This window comes from Triticum aestivum, chromosome 6D (genome assembly GCF_018294505.1).
Source record: "Triticum aestivum cultivar Chinese Spring chromosome 6D, IWGSC CS RefSeq v2.1, whole genome shotgun sequence".
Taxonomy (NCBI): Eukaryota; Viridiplantae; Streptophyta; class Magnoliopsida; order Poales; family Poaceae; genus Triticum; species Triticum aestivum.
Window position 1 is genome coordinate 407,547,981 of NC_057811.1, and position 22,895 is coordinate 407,570,875.

General features: G+C 43.7%; 2 protein-coding genes across 2 annotated transcripts; both read left to right on the top strand.

Moving 5' to 3' along the window:
- The first annotated feature begins 4,396 nt into the window (after positions 1-4,396).
- On the top strand, positions 4,397-5,281 carry LOC123145420 (uncharacterized). Its single transcript, XM_044564827.1, has one exon. The coding sequence runs from the start codon at positions 4,556-4,558 to the stop codon at positions 4,952-4,954; it is 399 nt and encodes a 132-aa protein (XP_044420762.1). The 5' UTR covers positions 4,397-4,555; the 3' UTR covers positions 4,955-5,281.
- A 14,258-nt stretch (positions 5,282-19,539) lies between these two features.
- LOC123141778 (mitochondrial metalloendopeptidase OMA1-like) lies at positions 19,540-22,479 on the top strand. The gene is made up of 3 exons (XM_044560853.1): positions 19,540-20,396; positions 20,595-20,743; positions 22,044-22,479. The coding sequence occupies exons 1-3, from the start codon at positions 19,665-19,667 to the stop codon at positions 22,342-22,344; spliced, it is 1,182 nt and encodes a 393-aa protein (XP_044416788.1). The 5' UTR covers positions 19,540-19,664; the 3' UTR covers positions 22,345-22,479.
- Positions 22,480-22,895: the final 416 nt, after the last annotated feature.

Consider the following 22,895-nt stretch of genomic DNA (forward strand, 5'->3'; position numbering starts at 1 on the left):
AGGAATGCCGCCGGAGAGCTCGGGCATAGCACCTTTCAGAAGGTGACAGCCGCTTTGCGTATGTTGGCATACGGTATACCGGCTGATCTAGTTGATGATCACTTGGCTATGGGTGAGAGCCAAGCCATCATGTGTGTCAAGCGCTTCGCAGTCGGAATTGTGCAAGTGTTTGGCGAGGAGTATTTGAGATCTCCCAATGCTGAAGATGCCGCAAGGCTATTGGCGATGAACAAAGCTCGCGGCTTTCCTGGCATGCTTGGCTCAATAGATTGCATGCATTGGAGTTGGAAGAATTGTCCAAAGGCATGTCATGGGCAATTCCACGGCCAAAAAAAGGGTTCCACTATAATCCTTGAAGCGGTGGCCGATCAAGAGACTTGGATTTGGCATGCATTCTTTGGAATGCTTGGATCTTTGAATGACATCAATGTTGTCAACCGGTCACCACTGATGAATAAGATTGCAAATGGTGAGTTGCCACTGGTGAGTTTGTAGCAAATGGCCGTACATACAACTATGGCTATTATCTAGCGGATGGCATCTATCCAAAGTGGCAAACCTTTGTCAAGCCGTTGAAAAAGCCAGAAGGTAAGAAAAATCTTGATTTCCACAATGCTCAGGCGGCGGCTAGAAAAGATGTGGAGAGAGCTTTTGGGATTTTGCAAGCCCAATTTGCTATTGTGAGAGGACCGGCTAGATTTTGGGATCAGAAAATGCTTTGGTACATCATGCACGCTTGTGTGATCATGCATAACATGATCATCGAGAATGAGCGTGGCCAAGATGTAGACTACTCTCAGTATGAGCTCTTGGGTGTTAGAATAAATCCGAGATACGCGGTCGATCCACCGAGGAACAAGCAATCACATCACATGACGACACCGAGATTTGTTAACGAGGTTCGGCGAACTCGCCTACTCCCTGAGGCAATGACTATGGGGCGCTCCTCCCCGAGATACTGCAACACCGGCCACCCGGGCGTCGGCACAAGCCGCCATTACCCCCTTGCGAACCTGTCGCTATCTAGTCGTCATGAGTTACAAGGTGGGGTGCCTCCTCATATATAAGAGGCCAAGGGTACAACGTGTCCGACTCCGACACTACAAGTATCCTACCCACACTACAACACCAAGTCCAAGTGTAAACCAACTAGTACAAAATATTCGACACAAACACAACAAACTCCACCTTGGCGAATATTCTCCACCACCTTGAATTTGTCCATGCGTCAAACTTCCATGTACTCCGGACTTGTGTTGTCTTCTTCATAGCTTACTGTGAGCTACTCGACGAGTCTGCCCCAGACCCGCCGCCGCCGTGAGACCCCGCTGCTACTCCTGCAACTCCAGTCTCCGTGACTCCACCTGCAATAGTGCTCCCTTGCAACTTGTAAAGATGCGAAGCCGTCCTCTCTCCAATCATCACGGTCACCTTATCTTCCATGATTCTCATGGTCTTCCTATCCCGATCGCAACGGAATACTATACCACCATCATGAAGAACACCAAGCGAAATTAGATTCCTCCTTAGCCCTGGCACATGCCTGACTCCCCGCTCGACTCCGTCAAACATCTTGATTTTGATGTCACCTACTCCAGCAACACGATAACCTGTGTCATCGCCCACATAGGCTAAACCAAACTCACCAGACTTGTACGAAGAGAACCACTCCCTGTTGGGTGTCGCATGAAAAGAGCAAGCTGAATCCAACATCCACGCTTCACCTTCGGTTGACCGCCTGTCTGATACTATGAGAACATCACTACTGCTGTCTGAGTCATCACCATGAGTTGCCTTGTTAGCACTTGCCCCACTATTGAGTTCTGGACAGTCCTTTCTCATATGTCCCCACTGCTTACACTTGTGACACTGTATATTCTTTTTCTTTTTCTTGTTCTTCCCAGCCTCATATCCCTTCCGCCACTGCTCACCCTTGACTAGCAAACCTTCACCATGAGAGACTTCCACCGCGTTCTTCTTTCTCATATCATAAGATAGCAATGCCGCAGTAGTATCCTCATTCTTGACGGTCTCCTTGCCGTGCGTCAAAGTAGTGATCAAATGGTCATAGGATGATGGCAACGAACAAAGAAGCAGAATTGCCCTATCCTCGTCGTCAACCGTTGCACCCAAGCGTGCTAGATCCGTCACGACTTGATTAAAGGCGTTCATATACTCCACAAGATCTGACCCCTCCTGCATCCTCATCCCATACAACTTTTGCTTCAGATACACCTTGGTCGTTGCAGTCTTGGACATAAACTGACTTTCCAGCTTCTCCCAGATCTTCTTCGGCGAATTCTCATCCATCACATGATAAATAACCTGGTCCGACAGACACAACCGTATAGTCCCGGCTGCTTTCAACTGTAACTCCTCCCAGTCATCCGCCTCCATCTTAGCTGGCTTGGCTTCCTGCAACAACGCCTTCAAGCATCCATGTTGTGCCAACAAATCTTTCACCCTTGTCTGCCATAACCCAAAGCTTCCAGTTCCGTTGAACTTCTCCACCTCAAACCTGGTACCCGGTGGTGCCATGGTTCTTTGTACGGCTGACCCTGCGAAAAATTATCTGAGCTTTGCACACGATGCCCAAAGTACGCAAACTGAACCTCCGGTCCTCCACGTACTACTAGCACTTCCAACCAAAAACCTCCTTTTGTCTTCACATGTATAGCTACTTTGATCTTGGCTCAACTTTCCGATGCTAGCGAAACTTGCTTTGCCTCAGCCCTTGCCTTCCGATGTGTTGCTACGTATCAATGCACTTGTTTCTGGCCGATCTGATCTCTTGCCTCTATCTGGTGTGCGTCCCTGCGGCTGCCTTTTAATGTGCGCTTGCACGGCTAGCAATCCGGCCTGGACACGAGAGCGAACTCTCCAGGGACTCGGTCCCTCTTTTGTTTCCAAAACAAACTCGGTCATATGATGGCAATCAGCCTGGCTCTTCCTCTGCACGTACGTGCCACGCACGGCTACAGTCTACACGGTGCACGCTAGCGGGCCATATGGGCCGCATCGACAGCGTTGCTGCCGCAACTTCCGTGACTAGCGTGTGCAGCCACCACGTGCAGTACAAACTCGCCGAGATCTCCAACTCGAGTCTGACCACCAGGCGGCGATTCCGATCAACTAGCCAGCTGCTTCCAGTCGCTTCTTAATCCTTTCGATCAACAAAACATGCCTCGAGATAACCTAGCTCTGATACCACTTGTTAGAATAAATCAGATACGCGGTCGATCCACCGAGGAACAAGCAATCACATCACATGACGACACCGAGATTCGTTAACGAGGTTCGGCGAACTCGCCTACTCCCCGGGGCAATGACTACGAGCGCTCCTCCCCGAGATACTGCAACACCGGCCACCCGGGCGCCGGCACAAGCCGCCAGCACCCCCTTGCGAACCTGTCGCTATCTAGTCGTCATGAGTTACAACGTGGGGTGCCTCCTCATATATAAGAGGCCAAGGGTACAACGTGTCCGACTCCGACACTACAAGTATCCTACCCATACTACAACACCAAGTCCAAGCGTAACCCAACTAGTACAAAATATTCGACACAAACACAACATTGGGACATCCCGTGCGAGTGCGACGGAGGGCTGAAAGGGTGGCCCGTTTTGTTGCCTCCTATCATGCCATTCGACGTCCCGCAGCGCATAATGATCTTCAGAAGGATCTCATTGAGGAGTGGTGGGCATGGAATGGACGACAAAGAGCATCATGATTTGTGCGTTCGATATTGTATTGTTGAACTGTTTGTTGTGTTTATTGCACTATTTGTTGTATTGAACGATAAACTGTTTGTTTGAGTTGTAATAACGAAATTGAACTATTTATTTTGATTTATTTTTATTTGTGTTTGATCTTTTTGCTTCTGTTTTGGAATGCATATGTTGTTTGTGCGAGAGTCGCGCGCGCTGCATTTTAGCGCGGCTGCTGGAGCCAACGCTGCGCGCCGTGCCAAATCAGACGATGGGCGCACGTCAAAACAGTTTTTAGCGCGCGTCGCGTCGGCGCCTATTGGAGATGCTCTAAGAAAACCAGCGATGAAACTCGCTCCGCGATCCCAACCATTTTATATTTCTACATGCTGAGACCCAACCTTCACAGCGAAGCAAATCTCGTAGTACTTTGCTTCGTGTCGTCCGTGTACGAATCTCCCTTTCGTCGCTTGACCGCAGTTCGATCAGAGCCGTCCACGACGATTTCCGTGGTCGGCACGAAGGTTCTCGTCTCCGCCCGCCCCGTACTGACTCAGCCATCGAGCCCCTCGAACGTGTCGTCCGTCTAAATCTGGCGCGCCTGCCTGCACCGCGTCTACAAGAACCGCTCCAACCCAACCTCCTCCTCGCCTCGCCACGCCATAGACCCATTCCACCCAAAAGCCCCCCCAGATCGATCCCCTCCCCGCTCCCCTCGCTAAAGCCGAAATCCCCCGGCGCACACGCACGCACGCACCCCAGAGTTTTCCCCATCCCCAATCTCCCAAATCCCATCTCCCAAGCAAAGCGATCTCCGGCGAATCGGAAGGCGAGAGATCCGGCCGCGATGGCGCTGGAGTGGGTGGTGCTGGGGTACGCGGCGGGCGCGGAGGCCATCATGCTGCTGCTGCTGACCCTGCCGGGCCTCGACGCGCTCCGGCGCGGGATGATCTCCGTGGTGCGGAGCGCGCTCAAGCCCATGATGTCGGTGGTGCCCTTCTGCCTCTTCCTGCTCATGGACATCTACTGGAAGTACGAGATGCGGCCCACCTGCGACGACGAGCACGCCTGCACCCCCTCCGAGCACCTCCGCCACCAGAAGTCCATCATGAAGTCCCAGCGCAACGCCCTCCTCATCGCCGCCGCGCTGCTCCTCTACTGGATCCTCTTCTCCGTCACCTCCCTCGTCGTCAAGCTCGACCACCTCCAGCAGCGCGTCGACAAGCTCAAGAAGCGCGACGACTGATCCCCCTCCCCATCGTGTCACGGCCCCGGCCGACGGTGTCGTTGCTCCGTCTTCTCCCGCGTTTATGTTCCTCCTAGATACACCCTGTGATGCATGTGTTCCGTGTTCTTGTTCCTTTGTAGTGTGGATGTTTGAGATCGTGATCCGGATTTCGCTAGCGTTCTGTTATCACTTACCTGCTTCAGATCTAGTTCGAGTAAAATAGGTCTTTATGCGATAAAGATCATCATGAACACTGTTCCTGCAAAACGTTCTTGCGAATGTGTCTCAGAACCATAAATTTGGATAGCCATGCTGGAATCATACTTCTCATTAACTTGTTGCTCATGGATGTTTGTTGATTTCTCTTGCCACATGCTTGAGAAATTTAGTTCAGGCCCCATGGGAACCGGAATAGTGCGTGTTTAGTTGCCCTGGTTGTGGAAGGTATCGAGTCTCTGGCTTTGCTGCGGGAGCCCCAGATGCTTGCCTTGGTGGGAGATGATAGTTTCAAGATTTCTTTGGCGAATGTTTGTTATTACGGTGGTTTGAATGGAAATTGGTTTGGGTCTGGAATGTGAGTTGATTTATGTCACAAGATGGAAGAATGCCGGCTTTTTATTGGGTGATTCTAGTTCTATAGTGGGAGAGACTTGTAATTTACAGTACCATTTTGTGAAGGGAAACAAAAAAGAAGGTATAATACTCTGGTTCTGGTCATGAAGAACATATGATGCTAGTTTTTATTCATAACCTGGGTCAGCCTTTAGTAATAGTATAGGATTTGAGTGTTGAAGCAGCTTCAGAAAACTTGATCCATCTTCTGTTCTTCTATGTTTTCTGTAACTTCCATTTTAGCTATTGATTTGTGTGGGCTGATTGTTTTGGAATGCATGCCTTCTTTGGATTCGTTCGTTGTTGCTTGATGTTTGCAGTGCTTTATTATTTCTATGTTTGCAACTTTCCATCTGAATTTGGTAAAGCAAACGGCTATTGACAAGTTTGAATCAGTAAATGATGAATTGCTGATGCTTTAAGTTTGAACAACAGCAATTCTGCTGACGAAATTTGATCAAAGTGTTTGTGATATCTCCTCTGTTCTCATGTTGTTGCTGTCCGCTTCAAACAATTTGCTGCTGCCCCCTCAAGTATCTAGATCCTGCAGTTAAAAAAGGGAAGTATCTAAATCCTGGGCCTCACGAGCATCTTTTGATCATTGATGTGTTCTCTGTTCTGTAACCTGAAATCTCTTGCCCTTCTCGTTGAAAAGTGAAGTCAAAATTTATGCCCACTTGTCTTTGATCTTTTGGAGAACCATCTTTGATTTATAATATGCCTACAGTCTTATCATATCGAATTAATGTTATGGGCTTGAGGTGGCAACATCCTGATGAAAATCAGGGGAGAGGGTATCGGTAAGTTAAGCATTTTTTTAATGCCTGCTTCTCTAATCTTTTGGAGAATTTGATCGCATCTGAAACTTGGTTGGATGCTACAAATAAATATGGGAAAGACTGTGCCTGTTATGCTTCAGAAGATCGTCGGTAATTGCTTCGTATAGACTGTTCAGTGGACGAGTTTTGAGCCAATATCCCTATCCATCACGCAGAAGCATGTGCTTGCGATTGTTCAAAGTTTAAAGGTTGGCTGAAATCTGGTGAAGCTGGATGTTTATTGGATGGGAGCTTGATTCGCCAACAAGTGTACATTATGTGTTCTGCTGTCATAATGTGCCCGGTGTTCAGATATTTGGTGTGCTCTTCTGTCTCTCCCAACATCTCTGAACTGCTAATGTCCGGTGGTATTGCGTCCGCAAGGTTTTAGACACATCTTTCTCTTTGTTCTTGTTCCTGTGCAGAGCTCAAGCAACGAGGTCTGAAGTAAACGAAAGTTTGTGTCATTCTATAATAAAAGAAAAATTCAGTATGAATTCCGCACAAATTAAAAGCATATGAATCTGCTATGTGTTTGGTTGTTGTTTGGGTGTATGCGTTTCTATTAGAGGCAGCAAGACAGAACTTCCTGTGTTTGTGTCAGTTATAAAGGTAGAGGATCCCAAAGGCGAAATCACTGTTCTGACCTTAAGCGCCAAGTTCAGCACAGTTTGAACCCGTTTGAATTTCTTTTTTGGATCTGACCTTTTTTCTACCGTTGTCATAGCTGGAGGTAGGGTACCATGACGCGCGGTTGGGGTCACTGACGGTAGGAACCAGGTCAACGTGTCTGCGCTGTCACGACCCTCATTGACGTGGCTAAGTGGCTACCACTAGGGTTGCAACGGCAACCCATTATAGCCTAACGCCAGGCTCAATGGCGGTAGGCCCTGGAGGGGTGAGTGAGTGGGAGGCTTGGGCTGCTGCCCTTCCCCTCTCTCCCCCATTCACACCCCTCTCAAATCTCTCCATTGGGTGCCATTTGTCCATGAAGCATGGCCATTTTAATCACTTGATGTAGCCTTTCTCACCCCCCTACAATTTGGCTCGTGTGAATCATCTCAGTTGATGGCATTATTTACTTGGGAGCAAACCCTAGCTGTACCCATTTGTGTTAATCAGTGGATATGATGGATGATAGTTTTTTTTGTGCTTTATGATGTGTAGTAGGTATATTCTTATGATTAGCAAGAAGTAAGATTATGGCTAGTGCTAACAGTGGATATGATGGATGGTAGTTTTTTTGTGCTTTATGATGTGTAGTAGGTATATTCTTATGGTTGGTAGCAAGAAGTAAGGTTATGGCTAGTGCTAACTGCTAAGCAATTTCACATTTATGTGTTAATTTAGCCATTGACTAGTGTAGTTGTTTTGTTCTTTGGATATAATGCATAGTAATGAATTATCCATACAATACATTAGACTTATCATTAATGCCTTAATTTTATTTGTACTATATTTAGATGAGGAGATACAAGATTAATGTTCATTATTTGTACAAGGATGCATTCTTGAGTAGCAATGCGGGCAATGGTGTGGAAGCCATTGTTTTCGATACACACCCTAGTTATGAGGAGGTTTGTGAGAAAGTGAGATATGTCTTGAAGTTGATGGACCCCAATGACGAAGTTAAAGTAATAGGAAGGTATGATGTTGGACTGGGATCAATATCTCGATTGAAGGGTATGCATATCACCTCGGATTTGCATTGAAAGGTATACAAGGACAAACTTGCGAAATCAAAAGAAAAGCCACTTGAATTGTTTTCCACCAAGGTTGAAGGTCCTCGGCTTGAAATCGACTTGAACCAGCATGCCTCCTACCCAATTCATGATATGAGCAAGAGTAGAAGTGTGCCGCGTGTTGTGGATACGGTCGAGGTGTGTGCCCCAATGCTTCTAGCCAACCCCCAACTAGCCTAGCAAATGAAGTTGGGGTGTGCTACCTCTTAAGCACTGCGTTGGTTTTTCCTTGAAGAGGAAAGGGTGATGCAGTAAAGCAGCGTAAGTATTTCCCTCAGTTTTTGAAAACCAAGGTATCAATCCAGTAGGAGGCCACGCACGAGTCCCTTGCACCTACACAAACAAATAAAATCCTCGCAACCAACGCAATAAAGGGGTTGTCAATCCCTTCACGGTCACTTACGAAAGTGAGATCTGATAGATATGATAAGATAATATTTTTGGTATGTTTATGATGAAGATGCAAAGTAAAATAAAAGGCAATAAAAATAGCTAAGTGTTGGAAGATTAATATGATGGAAAATAGACCCGGGGGCCATAGGTTTCACTAGTGGCTTCTCTCGAGAGCATAAGTATTACGGTGGGTAAACAAATTACTGTTGAGCAATTGACTGAATTGAGCATAGTTATGAGAATATCTAGGTATGATCATGTATATAGGCATCACGTCCGAGACAAGTAGACCGACTCCTGCCTGCATCTATTATTATTACTCCACACATCGACCGCTATCCAGCATGCATCTAGAGTATTAAGTGCAAAAGAACAGAGTAACGCTTTAAGTAAGATGACATGATGTAGAGGGATAAACTCATGCAATATGATATAAACCCCATCTTGTTATCCTCGATAGCAACAATACAATACGTGCCTTGCTGCCCCTACTGTCACTTGGAAAGGACACCGCAAGATTGAACCCAAAGCTAAGCACTTCTCCCATTGCAAGAAAGATCAATCTAGTAGGCCAGACCAAACTGATAATTCAAAGATTTGCAAAGATAACCAATCATACATAAAAGAATTCAGAGAAGATTCAAATATTGTTCGTAGATAAACTTAATCATAGACCCACAATTCATCGATCTCAACAAACACACCGCAAAAGAAGATTACATCGAATAGATCTCCACAAGAGAGGGGGAGAACATTGTATTGAGATCCAAAGAGAGAGAAGAAGCCATCTAGCTAATAACTATGGACCCGAAGGTCTGAGGTAAACTACTCACACATCATTGGAGAGGCTATGGTGTTGATATAGAAGCCCTCCGTGATCGATGCCCCCTCCGGCGGAGCTCCGAAGAAGGCCCTAAGATGGGATCTCACGGGTACAGAAGGTTGCGGCGGTGGAATTAGGTTTTTGGCTCCGTATCTGATAGTTTGGGGGTACGTAGGTATATATAGGAGGAAGAAGTACGTCGGTGGAGCAACGTGGGCCCCACGAGGGTGGAGGGCGCGCCTAGGGGGGTAGGCGCGCCCCCCTACCTCGTGTCTTCCTGGTTGCTTTTTTGACGTAGGGTCCAAGTCCTCTGGATCACGTTCGTTCCAAAAATCACGTTCCTGAAGGTTTCATTCCGTTTGGACTCCGTTTGATATTCTTTTTCTGCGAAACTCTGAAATAGGCAAAAAACAACAATTCTGGCTGGGCCTCCGGTTAATAGGTTAGTCCCAAAAATAATATAAAAGTGTATAATAAAGCCCAATAATGTCCAAAACAGAATATAATATAACATGGAACAATAAAAAATTATAGATACGTTGGAGACGTATCAAGCATCCCCAAGCTTAATTCCTGCTCGTCCTCGAGTAGGTAAATGATAAAAACAGAATTTTTGATGTGGAATGCTACTTAGCATAATTTCAATGTAATTCTTCTTATTGTGGCACGAATGTTCAGATTTAATATGATTCAAGATAAAAGTTTAATGTTGACATAAAAACAATAATACTTCAAGCATGCTAACCAAGCAATTATGTCTTATCAAACTAACATAGCCAAAGCAAGTTATCCCTACAAAATCATATAGTCTGGCTATGCTCCATCTTCCCCACACAAAATATTCATATCATGTACAACCCCGGTTTTAGCCAAGCAATTGGTTCATACTTTTAACGCGCTTCAGCCTTTTCAACTTTTACGCAATACATGAGCGCAAGCCATGGATATAGCACTATGGTGGAATAAGGTATAATGGTAGGGGTTATGTGGGAAGACAAAAAAGGAGAAAGTCTCACATCAACGAGGCTAATCAACGGGCTATGGAGATCCCCATCAATTGATGTCAATGCAAGGAGTAGGGATTGCCATGCAACGGATGCACTAGAGCTATAAGTGTATGAAACCTCAAACAAAAGAAACTAAGTGGGTGTGCATCCAACTTGCTTGCTCACGAAGACCTCGGGCATTTGAGGAAGCCCATCATTGGAATATACAAGCCAAGTTCTATAATGAAATTTCCAACTAGTATATGAAAGCGACAAAATGAGAGACTCTCTATCATGAAGATCACGGTGCTACTTTGAAGCACAAGTGTGGTAAAAGGATAGTAACATTGTCCCTTCTCTCTTTTTCTCTCATTTTTTGGGCCTTTTCTCTTTTAAATGGCCTCTTTTATTTATTTATTTAGTCCGGAGTCTCATCCCGACTTGTGGGGGAATCATAATCTCCATCATCCTTTCCTCACTTGGGACAATGCTCTAATAATGATGATCATCACACTTTTATTTACTTACAACTCATGAATTACAACTCAATACTTAGAACAAAATATGACTCTATGTGAATGCCTCTGGCGGTGCACCGGGATATGCAATGAATCAAGAGCGACATGTATGAAAGAATTATGAATGCGGCTTTGCCACAAATACAATGTCAACTACATGATCATGCAAGGCAATATGACAATAATGGAGCGTGTCATGATAAACGAAACGATGGAAAGTTGCATGGCAATATATCTCGGAATGGCTATGGAAATGCCATAATAGGTAGGTATGGTGGCTTCTTTGAGGAAGATATAAGGAGGTTTATGTGTGATAGACCGTATCATATCACGGGGTTTGGATGCACCGGCGAAGTTTGCACCAACTCTCAAGGTGAGAAAGGGCAATGCACGGTACCGAAGAGGCTAGAAAATTGCGGAAAGGTAAGTGTGCGTACAATCCATGGACTCACATTAGTCATAAAGAACTCATATACTTATTGCAAAAATTTATTAGCCCTCGAAGCAAAGTACTATTACGCATGCTCCTAGGTGAAGGGTTGGTAGGAGTTAACCATCGCGCGATCCCGACCGCCACACAAAGGATGGCAATCAATAAATACCTCATGCTCCGACTTCGTTACATAACGGTTCATTATACGTGCATGCTACGGGAATCACAAACTCCAACACAAGTATTTTTCAATTCCACAATTACTCAACTAGCACAACTATGATATTACCACCTTTATATCTCAAAATAATTATCAAGCATCAAATTTCTCATGATATTATAATTAAAGCAATTGCCATACTATTTTAAGACTCTCAAAATAATATAAGTGAAGCATGAGAGATCAATAGTGTCTATAAAACAAATCCACTGTCGTGCTCTAAAATATATAAGTGAAGCACTAGAGCAAAACTATATAGCTCAAAAGATATAAGTGAAGCACATAGAGTATTCTAACAATTTCCGAATCATGTGTGTCTTTCTCAAAAGGTGTGTACAGCAAGGATGATTGTGGTAAACTAAAAAACAAAGACTCAACTAATACAAAACGCTCCAAGCAAAACACATATCATGTGGTGAATAAAATATAGCTCCAAGTAAAGTTACCGATGGAAGTAGACGAAAGAGGGGATGCCTTCCGGGGCATCCCCAAGCTTTGGCTTTTAGGTGTCCTTAGATTATGTTGGGGTGCCATGGGCATCCCCAAGCTTAGGCTCTTGCCACTTCTTGTTCCATAATCCATCAAATCTTTCACCCAAAACTTGAAAACTTCACAACACAAAACTTAACAGAAAATCTCGTGAGCTCCGTTAGCGAAAGAAAACAAAACACCACTTCAAGGTACTGTAATGAACTCATTCTTTATTTATATTGGTGTTAAACCTACTGTATTCCAACTTCTCTATGGTTTATAAACTATTTTATTAGCCATAGATTCATCAAAGTAAGCAAACAACACACGAAAAACAGAATCTGTCAAAAACAGAACAGTCTGTAGTAATCTGTAACTAACGCAAACTTCTGGAACTCCAAAAATTCAGACAAAATAGGAAGACCTAGAAAATTTGTTTATTGATCAGCAGAAATTGGAATAAATATTTTATCACGTTCTGGTGATTTTTAACAATTATGTTCGTGAACAGAAAGTTTCTGGAATTTTCAGCAAGATCAAATAACTATCATCCAAGAAGATCCTATAGGTTAAACTTGGCACAAACACTAATTAAAACATAAAAACAAATCTAACCAGAGGCTAGATCAAATATTTATTCCTAAATAGAAGCAAAAATCAAAAAACTAAAAAATAAAATTGGGTTGCCTCCCAACAAGCGCTATCGTTTAACGCCCCTAGCTAGGCATAAAAGTAAGGATAGATCTAGGTATTGCCATCTTCGGTAGGCAATCCATAAGTGGCTCTCATAATAGATTCATAAGGTAATTTTATTTTTTTTCTAGGGAAGTGTTCCATGCCTTTTCTTAACGGAAATTGGAATCTAATATTCCCTTCCTTCATATCAATAATTGCACCAATCGTTCTAAGGAAAGGTCTACCAAGAATAATAGGACATGAAGGATTGCAATCTATATCAAGAACAATAAAATCCGCGGGTACATAATTCCTATTTGCAACAATAATAACATCATTAATTCTTCCCATAGGTTTCTTAATGGTGGAATCCGCAAGGTGCAAGTTTAAAGAGCAATCATCAAAATCACGGAAACCTAACAAATCACACAAAGTCTTTGGGATCGTGGAAACACTAGCACCCAAATCACACAAAGCATAGCATTCATGATCTTTAATTTTAATTTTAATAGTAGGTTCCCACTCATCATAAAGTTTTCTAGGGATAGAAACTTCCAACTCAAGTTTTTCTTCATAAGATTGCATCAAAGCATCAACGATATGTTTAGTAAAAGCTTTATTTTGACTATAAGCATGTGGAGAATTTAGCACGGATTGCAACAAGGAAATACAATCTATCAAAGAGCAATTATCATAGTTAAATTCCTTGAAATCCAAAATAGCGGGTTCATTAATATCTACAGTTTTGATCTCTTCAATCCCACTTTTACCAATTTTTGCATCAAGATCTAAAAACTCCGAATTTTTGGAACGCCTTCTAGGTAAAGGCGGATCATATTCAGTCCCATCATTATCAAGATTCATATTGCAAAACGAAGATTTAATAGGGGACACATCAATAACTTTTGGATCTTCATCTTTATTTTCCAAAAAAAATTCCGGCTTATTAACTAAGGTGGCCTGCTTATCCGAAACTTCAGCTATTAACTTCTCAAGATGAGCAATATGAGATTTCAAACAATCAAATTCTTTAGACATATCATCGAGCTCTTTATTCATATAACCCATAAAGCTTTTTTGTTCCTTAAGCTCGTTTCTAAAGAAATTATTATGCTCAAATTGTAAGACCATAAAACTCCTAATGTTGCTTTCGATTTCTTCTAACCTTTTAAGGTGAAGATCACCAAATCTAGGTAGAGCCATCGTGACAAGCAAACAATCCAACACACGAGCAAAAAAGAAGCACGCGAAAAAGAGGCGAACAGAAAAGAGAGGGCGAATGAAACGGCAAGGGTGAAGTGGGAGAGAGGAAAACGAGAGGCAAATGGCAAATAATGTAATGCGGGAGATAAGGGTTTGTGATGGGTACTTGGTATGTTGACTTTTGCGTAGACTCCCCGGCAACGGCGCCAGAAATCCATCTTGCTACCTCTTGAGCACTGCGTTGGTTTCCCTTGAAGAGGAAAGGGTGATGCAGTAAAGCAGCGTAAGTATTTCCCTCAGTTTTTGAAAACCAAGGTATCAATCCAGTAGGAGGCCACGCACGAGTCCCTCGCACCTACACAAACAAATAAAATCCTCGTAACCAACACAATAAAGGGGTTGTCAATCCCTTCAGGTCACTTACGAAAGTGAGATCTGATAGATATGATAAGATAATATTTATGGTATTTTTATGATAAAGATGCAAAGTAAAATAAAAGGCAATAAAAATAGCTAAGTGTTGGAAGATTAATATGATGGAAAATAGACCCGGGGGCCATAGGTTTCACTAGTGGCTTCTCTCGAGAGCATAAGTATTACGGTGGGTAAACAAATTACTGTTGAGCAATTGACTGAATTGAGCATAGTTATGAGAATATCTAGGTATGATCATGTATATAGGCATCACGTCCGAGACAAGTAGACCGACTCCTGCCTGCATCTATTATTATTACTCCACACATCGACCGCTATCCAGCATGCATCTAGAGTATTAAGTGCAAAAGAATAGAGTAACGCTTTAAGTAAGATGACATGATGTAGAGGGATAAACTCATGCAATATGATATAAACCCCATCTTGTTATCCTCGATGGCAACAATACAATACGTGCCTTGCTGCCCCTACTGTCACTTGGAAAGGACACCGCAAGATTGAACCCAAAGCTAAGCACTTCTCCCATTGCAAGAAAGATCAATCTAGTAGGCCAGACCAAACTGATAATTCGAAGAGACTTGCAAAGATAACCAATCATATATAAAAGAACTCAGAGAAGATTCAAATATTGTTCGTAGATAAACTTGATCATAGACCCACAATTCATCGATCTCAACAAACACACCGCAAAAGAAGATTACATCGAATAGATCTCCACAAGAGAGGGGGAGAACATTGTATTGAGATCCAAAGAGAGAGAAGAAGCCATCTAGCTAATAACTATGGACCCGAAGGTCTGAGGTAAACTACTCACACATCATCGGAGAGGCTATGGTGTTGATGTAGAAGCCCTCCGTGATCGATGCCCCCTCCGGCGGAGCTCCGGAAAAGGCCCTAAGATGGGATCTCACGGGTACAGAAGATTGCGGCGGTGGAATTAGGTTTTTGGCTCCGTATCTGATAGTTTGGGGGTACGTAGGTATATATAGGAGGAAGAAGTACGTCGGTGGAGCAACGTGGGCCCCACGAGGGTGGAGGGCGCGCTTGGGGGGGGGGGGGTAGGCGCGCCCCCTACCTCGTGCCTTCCTGGTTGCTTTCTTGACGTAGGGTCCAAGTCCTCTGGGTCACGTTCGTTCCAAAAATCACGTTCCCGAAGGTTTCACTCTGTTTGGACTCCGTTTGATATTCTTTTTCTGCGAAACTCTGAAATAGGCAAAAAAACAGCAATTCTGGGCTGGGCCTCCGGTTAATAGGTTAGTCCCAAAAATAATATAAAAGTGTATAATAAAGCCCAATAATGTCCAAAACATAATATAATATAGCATGGAACAATAAAAAATTATGGATACGTTGGAGACGTATCAGGGTGTATGCCCCTAATGCTTCTAGCCAACCACAAAGTAGCCAATCAAATGAAGTTGAGGTGAATCTATTGCCATAGTAATTCAAGATGATGGTGATGTCGTTAGTGATGATTTTGTGCAAGAGGAAGAGATTCATTATAATGATATCGGTGATTTCAATGTCCTTGTCGCGCAGCAGGACATGGATTTTGAGCTCCCTTTAGGTATATGTATGGGTATCACTCGGATGACGAGGGTTGGAGGAAGAATTGGACGATGATGGATTCACATAGAAAGAAAACCAAATCTTATTCGAGTTGACGGGTAAGGAAAAATAAACTTCCTTGTTTCGTGATCTTAGCCTTGCCCATAAGGCCATAGTTGATGGTGGCATGAGAATGGCGGCGATTGAGCCGACACCCTGCTCGGAACTAGGCGACCGAAGGCCGAAGAACGAGGACGAGAATGCTTATTTGAAGAAATGCGTGAAGTTTGTGTGCTTGGAGGAGTTCAAGGTGCGGCTGAGTGACTGCCATTAGGAACCATAGGTCATATATTGGTGTCCACTCCAACCAAAAAGTGTGTTAAACCGTGAATGTAACAAAGAAGGAAGCCCATAGAAGGTCCGCGGAAGCATAATTTACGAAACTGGGCAAAGGGTGTTCAAAGTTGTGTAGTCACTCACAACTGCCCACCGCCATCGGAATTAGGCCGCTGTAAGGGACACCGTCGACTCATGTTTGAGTATCTCGAGTACAAATTGATGAAAGAAATAGCATGTGATCCAGCCGTCAAGGTGGAGTTTCTCATGCGTACGGGGAAAAGACATTATGGATATGAAGTCAAGTATGGAAAGACCTGGAAGGCCAATGCAAATGCTATTTTTATGGTGATTATGAAGAAGAATACAATCGCCTCTCGAGGTTGTCCGGAGCGATTACACATAGGAACTCGGACATGTACCATGTGGTTCAGGGCGATATTGGAGTGTTCCACAGTGCCTTTTGGAGTTATGGGCAATGCATTGGGCCATTTAAGTATTGTCGGTCATTTTTTTATAGATGACACTTCCTAGACCGACAAATACAATGGCACAATAATGATAGCAATGACGCACTCATCCAATAACAACAAATTTGTTGGTAGTGGCATTTTCTTTGGTGCCTTCGGAGCACCAAGACAACTGAGAGTGGTTCATGAGGCATGTGAGGAACAAGGTGAATGTAGATAAGGAGGTATACATCAGATCGGACCGGCTCCATGGCATACTCAAGGCAATGGACATTGTTATTCCACGTCTTTCAAAGCTTCACCACCGACGGCGCATGAGGCATTTCGTGGCAAACTTTTACTAGGCATGTAAGAGCAAGGAGTTCAGCCAAGATCTAATCCATGTTTGCATGACCTTCACCACCGATGCATTCCAATCTCGCTACGAAAAACTATACCTAGCACTGAACAAAGGGGGAAAAGAATTCTTAAAAAGGAATATGGACGAGAAACACAAGTGGGCACGCGGGCATGATTAAGGAGGTTAGAAATACGACGACATGGTGAGCAACATGATTGAATGTGTCAACAATGTGCTCAAGGGTGACCATTGATTGTCAGTGAGTGCAGTAGTGGAGTGTACTTTCTTCAAGCTTAACAGATATTTTCGGAAGCATTCCCAAAAGATAGTCAAATGGGTAGGTGATAAATTTTTAAAATTGTGAACATATTTTGAAACCGTGACCTTTTTTTTGGAACACGTTTTCTTAATTGTGAGCAAAATAATGGAAACAGAAACAATCTTTATAATTCTGAAAAAATGAAAACGTGAACATTCTTGAAATTTTCAAACTTTTTTTGAAAACACAAACAATTTTAGTTTTGAACACTTTTTGGAAACGTGAACTGTTAATAAAACATGAACATTATTGTGATTTCTAAACAATTTTTTAAAACAGGAACATATTTGAATATTTGGAACATTTATTTGAATTTGTTAACAAGTTTTTTTAAAACTGGAATATCTTTTGAAAACCCAAACATTTTTAGAAACATGAGAATTTTTTAAAACATGAATATTTTCATAAAATCATCAACGTTTCTGAAATTTGTAAAAAAATTAAACAAAGTTAAAAGAGAAGAAAAAACAAAATAGGAAAAATAAAAAATAAAAAACAAAGAAATTCAAAAAAACCAGTAAAGAAACAACTGAGAAAGAAAACGGTTCAGACATGAACCATCTAGATCTTTTATTTTTTAGACAAAGGAACCTTCTGAATGGTTCCAAAACTGAAACCTTGTGTACACTGCTACCGCTAAAACGGGCCGGCCCATTATGACATCGCTAGCTTGCTGCCTACGCGATTCAGCAGCACTCTGCCGCAATTAGCGTCGTATAGGATTTTCCCTTCGACTGATCGGAGTGAAAACATGAGTCATTAACCGAAATCACTAGTTAAGAAGTATTCGTTGCTAAGATCACTCCAACTTTCCCAGGTTGCAACAAATAACGCGCTGTACGCGCGCCACTTGTCGCAACCTGGGAGTTTTTCCTTCTTTCGTAGATCCGTTTATTCAAAATATTTTATCTCTTAGAACGTGCGTTCAAATCTTGAACCGCTTACATTGTTGGATTCCTTGCGTCGAGATTTTCAAAATTAGATTACATGTTGATCGATTTTAACGAACTTTTTTTCAGAAAAAAACCGAACGAAAAACCAAACCGGAAGCACGGGTTTTTTCCCTTTCCAAAAGAGGCAAGCCCGTGCCTCTCGCGGAAGCAAAACCGTGCCTCTCGTGAAAGAAAAAGAAGAAGAAGAAGAGAAAACGCTTTTATTTTCGTTTCCAAGGAGGCACGGCCGTGACTCTCGCGAAAACACAATCGTGCCTCTCGCGTAAGCAAAACCGTGACTCTCGCGAAAAAACATAAAACACGTTTTTTTTTGTTTTAGAGAGGCACGGCCGTGACTCTCGCGAAAGCACAACCGTGCTTCTCGCGGAAGCAAAACCGTCACTCTCGCAAAAAAAAAGAAAAAGCATTTTTTTCGGTTTCCGAGAGGCACGGCCGTGACTCTCGCGAAAGCAAAACCGTGACTCTCGCGAAACAAAAAAAACAGAAAACACATTTTCCCCTTTCCGAGAGGCACGGCCGTGACTCTCGCGAAAGCACAACCGTGCCTCTCGCGGAAGCAAAACCGTGACTCTCGCGAAAGAAAAAACAGAAAACACGTTTTTTTTTGTTTTAGAGAGGCACGGCCTCTCGCGAAAGCACACCCGTGCCTCTCGCGGAAGCAAAACCGTCACTCTCGCGAAAAAAACAGAAAACGCATTTTTTTTCCTGTTTCCGAGAGGCACGGCCGTGACTCCCGCGGAAGCAAAACCGTCACTCTCGTGAAAAAAATACAAAAAATACATTTTTTCCGTTCTGAGAGGCACAGCCGTGACTCTCGCGAAAACACAACTGTGCCTCTCGCGAAAGCAAAACCGTGACTCTCGTGAAAGGAAAAAACAGAAAGCGCGTTTTTCCGAGAGGCACGGCCGTGACTCTCACGAAAGCACAACCGTGCCTCTCGCGGAAGCAAAACTGTGACTCTCATGAAAGAAAAAAAAGTGTTTTTTTACGCAAAAAAGCTTTTTTTATCGAAAAGCTAGGGAAGACTGGTGAAAACCAAAACGTCAAAAAAACTGTTAAAAAGTCGAAAACGCATGCGGAAAAATAAAAGAAAAAACAAAATCCGGAGATAGCACCCAAAGCGCGACACGTAGTGAATGGTTGAGAGCGCAAGTGACACTGATTGTTGCGAGGCTTCCGAAGGAGCGCTTGTTAATTAGTTGCTCCCGTTATTAACGGGAAACTCGCAGGCTTGATTGACAAGGCTATAAGGCCAAATCGTACATAACCCATGGCAAAGGGCTTTACGAACTGCGTAAGCCCGCTAAAGAAACACTTAAGCGCCCGGCGACGGCGAGCGGCAGATGCGCCCCCTATTGCGCACCGGCGCCGCTAGCTAGCTACTACCTCCCTTCTCCGATCAATCCGGCGTCTACGAGGGAAATAAAGCGAACATGAACCAAATTTTGAAGAAATCGGGCTCCGCCATCTTCCGGCTCATCGTGCGCTGCAAGCCGGGGGTCCAAGTCCGACCACCACAGCCGCCGCTGCGCACGGCCACTAGGTCCTACCGCGCCTACCGGCGGCGCTTGCCTGCGGTCTCGCGCTCGGCCACTACCCCAAGCCAATGTCCGCAGCGCCCGGAGCTCATCCACTTCACCCGAGGCCGCGGCGGGGAGCCCTGGTACCACGACTGGCGGAAGTTGGCCGCGCGGGTTCTCGCCCCTGGCGCCGCGGCGATCGCCGCCTACTACCACAACCTCGAGACCGTGCCGTACACCAACCGCACCCACCTCGTGTTCCTCTCTCCCCGGATCGAGCGGTGGCTCGGCGGGCGCGCGTTCGACGATCTCAAGAAGGAGAAAGCCGGCATGATCCTACCCGCGGAACACTACGAGAGCGTGCGCGTCAGGCGCATTACCTCGGAGATCGTCCGCGCCGCCCGACGCACCCTTGGAGTTGCGCCCGTCGATCCAGCCGGGGAGCTGCTGAATGACAGGTTCATGGCCAGGAACTACGGGAAGCAGGCGATGACGAGGCATCTCGACGGGCTCGATTGGGAGGTGATCGTCGTGGAAGATAGGCAGGTCAACGCGATGTGCGTCCCAGGCAAGATCGTGGTCTACACTGGATTGCTCGACTACTTCAAAACCGATGCCGAGATCGCCTCTGTGCTAGGGCATGAGGTGGTAACAAGATCTTATTTATTTATTTATTTTTCGACAAAGGATTTTTTTAATATTAATCCAATTCAATCATCCCATCAAGGCTATACAGCCGTACTTAGGGCAAACCAGACACGGCCTCTGCATACTATGCAATCTTGGGAGGGTTTACAATTTACAGTGAACCCATCAAACTGAAACCGGTGATTTTTTGCGCAGGTCGGACACATTATTGCGAGGCACTCGGCCGAGGCGATCACCAAGAGCTTGTGTTCTTATGCTGTGCAACGACTTGTCATGGGGCGGGACAGTCCAGACTTCATGAGGGGTGTATCGAAATTACTATTCACGCTGCCCTTCTCACGAAAGTAAGACATGTATTCATCACTTCTGCATTTTACATTGTTCACGGTGATCTACATTCTGCATGTGTGATAATTAAGTTGCAAATGTTATTGAAATGGCAGAAATTGCTTTGACCCTTGATGCATTAATTTCTCAATGAGAGTGTGATAAATCTAGTGTTAAGTAATTGGCCTAGGATTAGTGATTTTCTGTTCTTTTAGTGCTAATTGCTCAAAAGATAGGGTATCTGGGTATGTCTAGCTCTCATCTACTCCCTCCGTTCACAAATATAAGATACTATAGTTTTTTTGTGTGAATCGAATGTATATAGACACATTTTAATGTGTTTGTTCACTTATTTCAGTTCGTATATAGTCCACATTGAAATATTCAAAATATCTTATATTTGGGAATGGAGGGAGTATATGAGAATTAACTATGTCTCATCTAAATGACATTAGTATGAAAAAGAAGAAAGAAAACAAAATCGGCATGGATCTTTGCGTAAAGTCAAATGGCACAACAGTTAGATGAGACTTTGTTAATTCCCATCTGGATTAGAATTAGCTAATCCGCAAAAGATATTGTTGTTATTTCACTCCATACTATGCGATTGTCTAAAAAAAACAGAGAATTATTTCTATGTAATGGACAGGTAAGAATTGCTATTCTTAAATCATGACCATGTTTGATAGAGTCCATCAGGTAGTCTAAATTCCAGATTTCCTTGTTATAGCCGTGCATCACAAACAATTCTGTGTAATGAAATTTGTATAGATGTAGATTCTTAGACATAACCGACAATAAGTTTATTACCAGTAGAATTCTAAGGATGGGCAATAAAATCGTGAACATTAGAAAGAAAGAAACATATTTTTGTTTCCACATGGTCATGTTAGTGCCGTTTATGTTGATGTCAATTTTTATTCAACATAAATTTTTGTGCCCCTGTGTAAATAAACTTGTTTCTTTTTTAATACATGACACAACACTTGTGCTTCCCTCATGAAAATTTGTAGACACCCAAAGAAATTGCGTGAGCAAGTCCTTGCACTTAGCATCTTCACAGGAATTGAGACCATTACTTTCCCTTCTATGACCGTGGTTCTAATATGGCAGAGTTAGCCCAACACAATACTGTTGCTTATATGGTAGAGTACTAGATTCAATGTATCATCCATGGGAGGCGTTACCTTACTCTTCAAAAAATAAAACTATGAGAGCTGCGTGTTGTACAGTTCTCACCTTGTCAATGTAGTATCAAATATGTGCAACTATGCCTCATGTTAGGAGTTCTCATGGTGTTACATGTTACCTTTGTAGGATGGAGATAGAGGCAGATCACATTGGAATGCTGCTACTTGCTGCAGCTGGTTTCGATCCACACATAGCCATTGCGGTCGAAGAGAAGCTAGGAAAGCTCTCAAGAAATTCAGAATTGGAAAACTACCTCTCTACTCACCCTTCAGGTAAGAAAAGAGTGCAGTCCTTGTCGCAGGACAAAGTCTTGAAGGAGGCGATGGAATTATACAGGGAAGCTAGTCCCGTCAAAGAAGCTGAACGTTTCTCCATTCCTGACCCCTTCGATATTAGGGGCAGGCGAAGCCAAGGTTGGAAATGGTAGATGCGCAATTTTGCATTGTTGTGCTCCTTGTGTATGATCAGGTCGTGTACTTGTCTATGTATTGCACTTGACTGGGTTGCATTTGCACTCCTTGTCTCCATGCACACTCTTTACGGCCTACGTGGGCTGGTATCACTACATGAGCATGTCATACTAGAGAGGACATCAAGGGAGGTAGTAGGCACTAGGAAATAGGCAGATCAGAAATCCGTAATCTCCTCGCTGGGACCATGGCGGGAAGATGCTTCTCCACGCCAGTTGCATTCGTCTCCATCAGTATTAATCTCTTGAGTCCAGAATGTGTGAAGGGATGCAAATGGAGATATTTAGGCAACAAACTAACTAAACTCAATCATATATGTAATTGTTTTCCGTAAGTGTAGCATTTTCCTAGAGAGAAGGCTCGAAAGGAGCCCTACTTTGAATAAACAAAGCCAAAAATCTGCCAGGAGATTACAACTCACATCTTACACAAATAAGACCAGAAAATAGTGAAAATATACAAAGTGTTCTGGAAACATCTAACATGCTCCAGAAACTACAAACAAAGA

Coding starts and splice junctions, on each gene's coding strand:
- LOC123145420 (XM_044564827.1), top strand. CDS start 4,556: ATGGCGCTGGAGTGGGTGGTGCTGGGGTACGCGGCGGGCGCGGAGGCC.
- LOC123141778 (XM_044560853.1), top strand. CDS start 19,665: ATGAACCAAATTTTGAAGAAATCGGGCTCCGCCATCTTCCGGCTCATC. Junction 20,397..20,594: donor CCTCTGTGCTAGGGCATGAG/GTGGTAACAAGA, acceptor TTTTTTGCGCAG/GTCGGACACATTATTGCGAG. Junction 20,744..22,043: donor ACGCTGCCCTTCTCACGAAA/GTAAGACATGTA, acceptor TTACCTTTGTAG/GATGGAGATAGAGGCAGATC.